At 43.2% G+C, this 11,475-nt stretch overlaps 1 protein-coding gene across 1 annotated transcript in view; it reads left to right on the forward strand.

Annotated features, from left to right (window-relative positions):
* The first annotated feature begins 10,194 nt into the window (after nt 1-10,194).
* The window catches only part of Prps2 (phosphoribosyl pyrophosphate synthetase 2), a 31,277-nt gene continuing 29,996 nt past the window's right edge, over nt 10,195-11,475 (forward strand). Inside the window, exon 1 of the mRNA XM_004635043.2 lies at nt 10,195-10,442. Within this exon, the coding sequence (XP_004635100.1) occupies nt 10,321-10,442 (122 nt within the window). The 5' untranslated portion in view covers nt 10,195-10,320. The remainder of the gene's footprint in view (nt 10,443-11,475) is intronic.

Raw genomic sequence — 11,475 nt, forward strand, 5'->3', positions numbered from 1 at the left:
TTCTTGTTCCTGAATGTCTTCAGTTGTTCTGCAGTGGCTGTGTCGATGTCCTGAACTCACTCAAAACATTGAACTTTCATGTCGCCTTGACTTTAGAAAAGGGTGACAAGTCTGATGGTGCCACATCCAGGGAATAAGGTGGATGAGGACACACTGTTGTGGTTTTATGAGGCTGCCTTTCTGTTGGCTGTTACTCAGCAGCAGCACTGACTGCATACATGACAATGCCTCATAAAAGCATTCATGGAAGAGGATTTCCAGAACTATTTCAGAGAGTGGAAAGAACAATGAGAAAAGCATGTGGGGATACAAACGAAAGACCATTTGGTATCTGTATATTCAAAATAGATACGGTAGATACACAGCTACTTTTTCTTAATTCAGTCAATAGAAAGATTTGTACTAATAGTGTGTGGACGGGATAACATGTCTGCATCTTGTACAATGAATAACCACTAAGACAACAACATGCAATGTATTAATTATTGAAACTGTGCTAGTAATCGGTTTTGAAACTATCTCACTGCTATTTGTTTCTCAATAAAATTATTTAAAAAATGAAGTGAGGAGAGTATTTTGAGGAGGATTAATAACAGTGTAACTTTCACTGAATATTTTTTAAAATACAAACACTAATCATACTTTTAAATTCCCTTTTGTGTTTAGATTCTTGGTGGCCACCTTGTCCTAGCCACAAACCTTCAACTCAATTTGGGCAGCCTGACAGTAGCAACAGAAAATGTAAATAAACAAGTATATAAATGCATAATACTTGACTTACAAAAGAAGGCCATGGACAGGATTTAAACCTTGAGCTATAGTTTGCCTCTTAAGGCATGGGCCATGATTACACCAAGGAGGGGAGGGTGTATAAAAAAGAGTGGACAAGAAAGGTAGGATCAGAGGATGGAGCGTGGTTCCTTTTAGAGCACTTGTCTAGCATGCTCAAGAACCTAAGTTGTATTCTGAGAACAAGAAGGAAGGAAGGAAGGAAGGAAGGAAGGAAGGAAGGAAGGAAGGAAGGAAGGAAGGAAGGGAGGGAGGGAGGGAGGGAGGGAGGGAGGGAGGCAGGCAGGCAGGCAGGCAGGCAGGCAGGCAGGCAGGCAAGCAAGCTAGGATCATGCTTGAAGGCATTACAGCATTTCTTGGCCTGGTGAGATGATCTTTATCGAAATTGCATTATCGTTATTACTTAGAGGCAAAAAAGAATATTATAAGGAAGGAGACATTCTCCTTATAGACCACAGTGACATTAAACTGAAATCATTCTTCAATTGCTTACACTTACTTGGTGGGATGAATTAAGAGGCAGGAGAAAACCACAGTAAATGGCCATCTGGCCCCACTCTAGCTCTGTGATCGTGGGCGAATCACCTGTTACTCTGTTCTTAGTGTCTCTTCACCCGTAGAATAGGGCTGAGAGTACTAAGGCTCACTACATCAGGATATTGTGAAGGTCTATCATATAGAAACTCGTGTGTGTGTGTGTGTGTTATTAGTATTATTCCTTCTCTTGAATGCTACTGTATCTGGGAAAGATTTGAGACTACTTGTTTTTACTGGTTCTGACTTACTAGCAGTGAAGAACATTTTAGAGTTTTAAATGATATGAACACGCATGCATGCCATCAGTTCTCCATGGCTAGTTTAGACCCTTCATTTCGCTATCAGTTTGGCTGACACTAACATTAAGCTTAGTGTAGTTTCAATAACTTTGTCATGTTCCTCTCATCAAAACATTACCCCATCTCCTTCCTGAAAATTCAGGCATCTATCTTAGTACCAGTCTGGTTTTCATAGCTATAACAAAATTCCTGTGTTACAGTTTGTGTCTAGATGTCCCCCCAAAGCCTCGTGTGGTCATGGGGAGTGGGCTTTTTGAAGAGCACTTGCTAAACTTGGACCTCTTATTTTCATGTCCTATATCAGGAAACACAGTTACAGCATTTCCAGATCAGCTCAGCACGGGGCCAGAGTCCTCACTTTGTAAATATCCTCAGTGTGCAAGAGGAGGGCACATAGGCTGTGTGAGTGCTACACCTGCCCTAGGGCAGGTGGCCTGAATAAGGGAGGAAGAGAAGCTTGCTTTACCCGTTTTGGCTCTTGTTGTTTTGCTGTTTTCTACCACCATGAACAAGTGTCCCTCAGCATGCCACCCTGCCTTGGAGCCAGCTGATTACAGACTGAAACCTCCACAAACCATGAGATAAATAAACCTTTCCTTCTTTAACTTTCGGTGTCACTTATTTTATCTCAGCAATGAAAGAAAAGTAACCAAGACAACCTGAGACTGCATAACTTTATAAAGAAAAAAAGTTTAGTTAAGTCACAATTTGGACACTAAAAATCTAAAGAGTGAAGCCCTAATCCAAGCAGCCTGGGAACTGGCCAGCCTTTTTCTTTTACAACAACCTTCTCAAGGGAATCAAACTAGAGGACCCACAAGAACTACTCTATTCTCTTTCTAGGGGACATCCTCAGTGATCCAATGACCTCCCACTGCGATCCACTTCTCAAAGGTTTCACACCGTCACTTAATACCTACCACAGCAACCCCTTCGAAGAACTTCTCAGCTCCATCATTATGGAATGTCCTTGGGCTTTCATCTATTTCCTGATTATGAATTCCTACAGGCTTTTTCTTGCCTTGACCCCTCTTTGCTTTAATTATGTATGTTATGTCCAATTATCTTAAGTTGATTGAACGTGCCAGATTCTTCAAATTTGATCTTATCTCCAGAAGTGTCTGATACAACCCTTGTGAAAGGGACAGTCTCATTAGTGGTGTCAGATTTCATGAAATTACCACAGAAATCCATGTAATTCTACTTTCCTTTGATTTGTAAGGCAGCTCATAGTTTTCTGATCAGTTTTCATAGAAAGGATTTAGCTTAGTATACATTTTCATTGGCATCATGTGAGATTTACTTTCATTCATTCATTTTCATTTATAAGGATTTCATTTTATTGAGCATCATTGCAGACTCTGACTTTATATATTTTTATTTATCTAGTACATTGCAAACAATCATTGCATTCTCTTGTTTCTGTCTTTTTTGAGACAGGGTCTAACTATTGAAGCTGCATTCATTTCTGATGCTCACATTGTCCTACGTTTGATGAATGGGAGTTTATTTATTTATTTATTTATTTATTTATTTATTTGATGTATTTGCTACAGGGTCTGTCATGTATTCACAGAGTTCTGAATTCATCACCACAGTGAACCTCAGAACATTTTCATTATCTGCCCAAAGCAACTCCAGAACCCTGAGCCATTACCCTCTCCCCTTCTTCTATTCCCCTGTGTCCCTCCACTGTACCTTACTTTCTGTCTACACAGTTGCCTATTTTAAACATTGTATATAAATGAGGTCTAGCAGTATGAAATCTTCTGTGTCTTTTTTTTTCACGTGGCAAAATGTTTCCAGATTTGATCAGTTTTGTGGCATCTATCAGAACTGAATTTCTCATAATTACTAAATAATATTCCATTGCATAGCCATACAAAACCAGGTTTTGCTTCTCCACTCATCGATGGGTGGAGAGGATGTACACCGCAGTGTTTTTCTTCCTTCAGCTATTGAGAAGAGTGCTGCTGAGAACACTCACATAAACGATATATATATTTGAGTACCCGTTTTCTGTTCTTTGGGTACATAACTGTGAGTGGAACTGTTGACTCATATGGTAACTCTGTTAACTATTGAAGAACTGCCAGATTGTTTTCCAAAGTAGCTGCAGTATTTTACATTCCCATTAGTAGTACAGGAGAGCTCTAATTTCTGTACTATCTCATCATACTGAGCACTATCTTCTTCTGGGGATGGGGGAGGAACAGTGTTGGATACTGAACACAAGGCCTTCTGTACTTTAGGAAAGTGCTTTACCACTGAGTTACACCCCAACCCTGTCTTTCCTTTTGATTATTGTCTTCCTAATGGGTGTGTAGTAATATATCATTGTGGCTTTGGTTTGGATTTTCATGATTCCTAATGATGTTAACCATCTTTTCATGTGGTACTTAGCTATTTGGGTATCATTTTTAAACAAATGTCTGTGTTGTTCCTTTGCCTGCTTGTTTCCTGCATTGCCTTTTAAATTGTCTTTCTTTCAGAGATGTTTTAGGTCCTCATCAAAGTTGAGCAGCAAGCACAACATTCCCACAGGCCCCCTGGCCTCTCCCATGCGCAGAGCCACCACCATGAATACTCCACACAAGAAGGGAGTATTTATGACAATGGGTAAACTTCCGCGAGCTCATGATTATGAGCCAAGGGTTGCAGCTTACATCAAGGCTTGCTCTTTGTGGTGAGCATTCCATGGGTCTGAACAGATGGATACTAACATGGATCAACCAGTACAGCATCACACAGGACAGTTTCACTGCCATAAAAGTCCTCTGAGCTCCACCAACTCACCTCTCCCTCCCTCAGCCCTGGGCAACATTGACCTTCCTGTCTGTAGCTTTGCCTTTACTGGGGTGTGGTGGAGTTGGAATCACAATACAAACCAAGCCTTCTGAGATTGGCTTCCCTCAGGTAGTAATATGTGCTAGAGTTTCCTCCAAGTCTCAGGGCTTGGTAGCTCATCTTTTTTTAGTGCTGAGTAGTATCTCATTGTCTGCATCATGTACAGTTTACTAACCCATTCACTTCCTAAAGGACATTTTGGCTACTTCCAAGTTTTGAGAAGTGTAAATAAAACTTCCATGTACATTTTTAAGTTGGGTTATTTGCTTTTTATTAATCATTGAGTTATGATCTTTTTTTCTATACTCTAGATACAGATCTGTAGTGGATTTCTAACTGGTGGTAAACTGCTTACACCCAGCTGAAATGAAATAGCATGATGCTGGGTGTAGGAGGCCCACCTTAGGGTTGTTGCCAGCAACATAAAGACAGAACAGGAGAAGCTGCCAAAATACTGTTAGGGGTTCTGTTTGGAGAAGCTGTTGGAGCTGTTGGAAGCTGCTAGTTCTCTTGGGCTGTTCTGAGGGAGAACCTTGTCATGCTGGCTTTCCCGATGAACTTTGGAGGAGCTTGGGTCCTCATCTTGAGCACCAATTTCTGGCTCTGGAGGAGAAGATGGTGCATTGAGCAGCCCTAAGGAGAAGCTGGTTGCATGGGCTTTCCTGATGGGAACTCAGCTTTCCTCATTGCTGGAGGAGCTCAGGACCTCACGGTTGCTGAGGATGGCTGTGGTACTTTTGGGGGAGCTCTGGTGCTTACCTAGAGCGTTGCTTCCTAGCTCCAGTTCAGATCCCTTAGGCTGCTGGCACAGATCCTCCATCTTGCTGGCATAGTCTTCTTAGCTTCCACCACTGACCTTTGGGCCTTTCCCGCACAAATCCATGAAGCAGACCATTATAAGACTTTGTCATGGGCTTTACACCTCTAGTTGGACTTATGGGTGGCACTGTTATCCAGGCCCTCAGCTGGATTCTTTAGTGTTTAGTGTGTGGATAGGTTTCCTGCACTTGTTGTATATAATTCTTGGGGTGATTCATTATAAAATAATATTACAAAACGTGTCCTGTATTTCATTGTTCCCCTTGCATAACCCCTCAAATCATGACAATATGTTTTATGAGAAACTTGATTTACAAACCATTTTCCCTTTCTTTTGTGCTATCTTTCCCTTTCTTGACGATATCCTCTGAAACACATTCGTTATTTTTATGCTTAAAATTTATGTATTTTTCTTTTTGCTGCCATTTATGCTTTTGATGCCATATTAAAGAAATCAGTGCCTGATCCAAAGTCATGGCAATTTGTATTTATTTTTTCTTTCAAGGATTTCCTAGTTGAACTATTACATTTAGATTTTTTCCCCAGTACTGGGGATTGAACTTAAGGCTTCATGCATGCTAGGTAAACATTTATGCATTTTATAAATTTTAAATCAATTCTTCTATAAAGTGTGCTATGCTTATTTTGTCACAGATACATGTAAAACTTAGAGCTGCATACATGATAGCTGCAATTCACTTTAAACTATGTTAGAAAAAAATATATGGGTCAGGGAGATAGCTCAGTGAAATAAGTGCTTGCCTGGGAAGCACAAGGTTCTGAGTTCAGTCCCTGATACCAGGAAAAAAAAATCACAAAAACAGCTGAAGCATATAAGGCTAATTTTTTTCATTTGCAAAATCTAGGTGATGACTCACTTCTCTCTGTTTTTTGAATTTTGTTTTAATAGAAAGTAAAAGTAAAGATAACAATGAACAAGTACTCAATTATGAGGAAAATGCTGTTTTATTTTTAAAGTAAATTGTCTATAAGCTTTAGATTTTTATAACTCATTCACCACATCCCAGGTAAAAACACAGAAGAGAGTGGAAGTGTTGAGTGTCTTGGCATGGTTGTTACAAATCAGTATTTCAGAGCTTTTTGCTGTAATACAGAAATTACTAGCCATACATAGTTATTGATAGCTTCAAATATAGTAAATCCAAATTTCATTGTACTCCATACATAAAATTTACATCCAGCTTTTAAAGATTTAGTATCAAAAAATGCAAAATATTCTAGTAGTATTTTTCTGTCAATTACGTGTTGGAGTGATAACATTTTGGATTAAGTATTAAAATTACCTTATATATCTCTCTAGTAGTCCTTTTATGTTTATTTTTTAAATTTTATTTAGGGCAGGGTCTACACTGTCTCTCTGCGTAGATTGGACTTGTAGTAATTCTCCTGTTTACAGTCTCCCACATGCTGGGATTACAAGCGTGTGCCACAATGCCCAGTCTCAATTGCTGTCTCAGCACATACCAGGGACAAGGATGGCACAGCAGGCCCAGGGATTGAATCCCTGGCCCCTGCATCTGCCTAAGCAGGGGCTTTAATCCGCTGAGCTATTTTACCAGTCCTCTTACAGTCCTTTTAAAGTATAGCTATCAAATATGTGAATGACATGCATAGCTTGCATTATAAGCATTTTGGACACCACTCTTCTATAAGCAGATCTGCACTGTATTTCTTCTGTTGTCTTTCAATAGCCAAGCAACTTTGAGACATCTTTCCATTTCTCAGCCTTAAAGTACTTAGGGATAAATTTGCTCCACAAGTATTTGGAACTCTCACTTGAAGAAATAATTTGGCAAAATTAAATGGAAAATAGAAAATGTAAAACTATCTTCAAATTCAAATTATGTTTTCCCTATTTCATACTTACCCTTGAGTTAATGAAGAGAGAACTCACCATTGAAAATCATATAATTTTTATTTTTCCCCAATGCCATTTTATTTTACAATAATGAGTTCGATCCCTGGGACCATTTGCCACGCTGGCCCCTCCTCCAGGTGCGCTGGGCCTGGGCATGGTGACGCACGCCTGCAATCCCAGCGCTGGGGAGGCTGAAAATAGGAGGATCGCTATGAGTCTAAGCTGCATAGTGAGACCCCGAACCAAATACATACATTTTTAAAAAATGAATATTTTATGATATTCCCAAGATCTGTGATCATATATTCACAGTACATACACGTTCCTTTTCTGCTCTGAGTTTTGAGTCTTTGAGTATATGTTGCTTTTTCCCAGAGGACCCTTTTTTTTTTTTTGTTAACTCAGGAAGTAGGTGCATGTTGGGGACCTATGGTGGACCTAGTATTCTTGTTTCTCTGTGATTCCATCCCACACTGAACCCAACCATAGCCATATAACTTGCTTTGACCAGTGCAGCGCTTGCTCTTGGACCTTATCGTTTTCCTTATCTTATTCCCAGAAGACTCCTTCTCGGAATCCTACAATCATCTTCAGAGGCAGCCTGAGTCGCCACTTGGGACAGTCCACATGGAGAAGAAAAGAGCCTTTTAGGCCAGCGATTCTTAATCTGAGGTGATTTTGCCCTCTATCATTGTCTGACAATATCTGGAGACACTTTGATTGTCACAACCATTAGAAAGGGGCTACTGGCCTCCAGTGGGTAGAGACAGGCTGGAGATGCAGCTAAACATGCTATAATTCACAGCACAGCCCCATAACAGGACAATCACCCTGCACAAATGTCACCTATGTGGAGGTTGAGAAACTTGCTGTCTATCAAGGTTTCCCCACAACCTGGCTCCCATGGAACAAAGGAAAAGGGGCTTGGGAGAGAACGTGTTCAGATAAACTCTTCTACAGCTCCACTTTTCAGCCTGCACATTTCCTGGTGACAGTTTGTGTACAATCTGTTACTCATGATGATATTTGGTGACTTCTATTAGTATTGCAATGGCACATTTCCCCCTTGTTTATGCCCAGCACTTTAGCACAGCAACTCATCAAACTGTCGACCCGACAGTAATTTTTTTTCCTTACCCCAACCCAGATAGCGCTTCTTCCTGGTGCTATCAAAGTCCCAGTGTGTCAACTCAATCCGACTTCTAAATTTCCTTCTATGAACTGGCTCAGAAACAAGGACTTTTGATTTATAATATTTCATAATCCAGCCTTGTTATCCCAAACCGATACTCGCCCCGTACTCTAACAGGAAGCCACTTGGTTCTGTCAGAAGAACATGTACTTATTTAGGAGAATCCCATTATTAACAAATTTTATCTGTGAAAGAAATTTTAAGGACATAAAAATTATAGTAATAGTGCTGGCAGTAACTTTTACCAAGCGAGTTTAAACATAATTTACATTAGCAGATCCACTCAATACAAATTTGAGACATATGGTTGAGTATGAGTATAAATTGCTATAGCAATTTGGTATGTAAATTTAATTTAATTTTTCATGAAATATAGTCATGTGCCACTTCAAGTCTGGGATATGTTCTGAGAAATGCATCATTAGGCGATTTCACCCTTATGTGAACATCATAAGGTGTACTTAAATGAACTAAGTCATCTACAACCTCACTAAGCAACATAATCTTATGGGCCTCTTGTATATGTGCTTTGGCATCAACTGAAACATCATTATGTGGCACAATGGATAATAAACTATTACAGCTATTTTCTTTTTAATATTATAAGGCATATAGACCTTTGTAAAAAGAATGGAAAGGGGCACAAACGCTACTGGAGATGGTACTTTGACAATTTTTTTCTTTTGTCAGTGCTAATGTTTGAACCCCAGAACCTTATAAATACTAGACAACTGCTTTAACACTGATCTACACCCCAGACCAAGTTCTTTTTTGGGGGGCTTGGGGGGTGATTGTAGGGATTGACTGACCTGGGGCCTTGCACCTGCTAGGGGCAAGCAGACCACCACTGAGCTGCATCCTTAGCCCTTGGAAACCTTTTTGGTAAGCAGACAGTTACAAAAATTTAAAAGAAACTCTTGATGCAGAAGATAATCCATGTTACAAAATACAAAGACTCAGATGCAAAATCCCAGTGATATGAGTAATACCATTAATCTCTCAGATCCTAATGGTAAGAAATCTGATGGGATAAACTGCAATTCAGGTGCAAGTGGCTCTCGCTGTTAGCCGCAAATCGTTCTTGCCAAATATTAATAAAACCACGCCATTTTCTCAGGGGCTTAGTGAGTTAAAGCCGTGACCAGCATCTCCAATGCCCACGTCTGTGGACACACACAGGTTGCAGTCCCTTCCCGGCACTTGTTCTGTGCCCAGAGGCTGGTTCCGGTACTGCATTAGGTTTCTAAGGAAAATTTTTGTTTGGCTTCTGCCAGGAGGGACTAGAGGCAGGCACTGACACCAGAGGCGCGCAGAGACTGGGGTTGGGATCAAGCAGCTCTTGAGAATACAGGAGGCAAAAACTTGTGAATCTGGTCCTCGGACCACCACATCTACCTACAACAGAAGACTCTGGGGAGATTTGGTTTGACCCAAGGTGCCACACGGATCAGCGCTGCTTCGTCCGCTACTCCTTGGATTTGATCTATGGGCCACTTTGTAGGTCCTGGTGAAGTTGAAAACAAGTTGTTCACACTGGCTGTGGCGCGCTCCAGGTTGGAGGATCGCTCCTTGCCTGAGGCATGTACCTCCTTGGTCCCTTCGCACATATTCTCTGTGCCCCAATTATCTGGTTACCCGGTCTCCCCCTCGAGGCATGTGGGAGAGGTCAAGTGTGGGGCTCTGAGGCCTCCAACGGAGCAAGGACCCCCCGGATCTTCCCAACCTGCAACCCAGGTCTTGCGGGAAGCCAGCTTCCCAGCAAGCTCCAGCTTCCCCTCCACGCCTGCCCCTCCTCTCTCCCCTCCCTGGCTCCTCCCCCGACTCCTCCCTCCTTGCCCCGCCCCTCCCCTGGGTCCCGCCACCGCGCTTTCCCGCTCCCGCAGCAGTAGCCGTCTGCGTCGCTGTCGTTGTCGCTGTTGTCGCCTTCGCAGTGTACCACTCGAAAGCCAAAAGCTACCATGCCCAACATCGTGCTCTTCAGCGGCAGCTCGCACCAGGACCTGTCCCAGCGCGTCGCCGACCGCCTGGGCCTGGAGCTCGGCAAGGTGGTCACCAAGAAGTTCAGCAACCAGGAGACCAGGTGGGGGCCGCGCTGGGGCGGACGCTGGGCGCGCGGCTGCGAGGCCGGGCTACGGACCGACGCGTGCCCTGCTACCTCCGCGGGAGCCACGATCTCCCTTCCGGGGCGGGACAGCGGCAACGCGGCCGCGGTGCCACAGCGGCTGCGCCCAGGGAGAAGTTGAGGAGGGGAGGTTGCCGGCCGCGCGGGTTGCCCGTTCGCTCCCCAAGTTGCCCGTGCGAGGGACCGCGGCGACCCGTGGACCCAAAGGTTCGCCGGCACCCTCGTCGCGGCTCCCTGCCTATCGGCCCCGGTCCGGAAGGGCAACATCTGGGCGATCACAGACCGTCGGAGACTGAGTGGACACGGCCACCAGGAACGCATCCATGCCACGCGCGGTGGAGGGCCGCAATGTTCCTGTCCATGAAAGGGCGAATCCCAGATCTTTGAGTGGCCCTAAAGGTTCCTCGCATGTCCGGCGCACTGGCTATGCACTACATTTACCTGGGGACCATTCCAGCGCTGCTTTTCCGGGGCCTGTCCCAGGAGGCTGTGATCCGGCTGGAGGCCAGGGCCAGCACAGGTGCTCAGCACCGAGTTAGGTTGTCCTGCGGACTGAAAGAGCTTGACAACTCCAGGGTGCACGTGCAGGGCTCCCCTACGCTTCCTCTAATTTGCTGCCTCAGAGCTGATGCACATTCAGTTTCTTTGTGGTTCCGGTGCTCCCTTGTTTGCAGTGGCAAGTCTTTAGTTTGGTGTGAATCCCACCCATTTCTCAGATTGACAAGAAGTGATCACTTGTGCAGGGTGCAGTCAGGACCCGGACCTTCTCAGAAGCTCTGGGGTGGGAACTGGGGTTCCTTCTCTATTAGCTTGAGTCCAGGAAGCTCTTTAATTTCAGGTTGATCTATTTCTCTCATTGCCCTTAGATATGTATTGCAGTTAACTGTACACAGTAACAGATAACTTTTCTGTCATTGGCAAAGTTCCAGTCTAACTAAGAATTTTAGGAAATGATGTTGAAGAGTTGGACAGCCATGGGGATTGGGGGGGG

This window comes from Octodon degus, unplaced genomic scaffold, assembly GCF_000260255.1.
Source record: "Octodon degus isolate 3935 unplaced genomic scaffold, OctDeg1.0 scaffold00069, whole genome shotgun sequence".
Taxonomy (NCBI): domain Eukaryota; kingdom Metazoa; phylum Chordata; class Mammalia; order Rodentia; family Octodontidae; genus Octodon; species Octodon degus.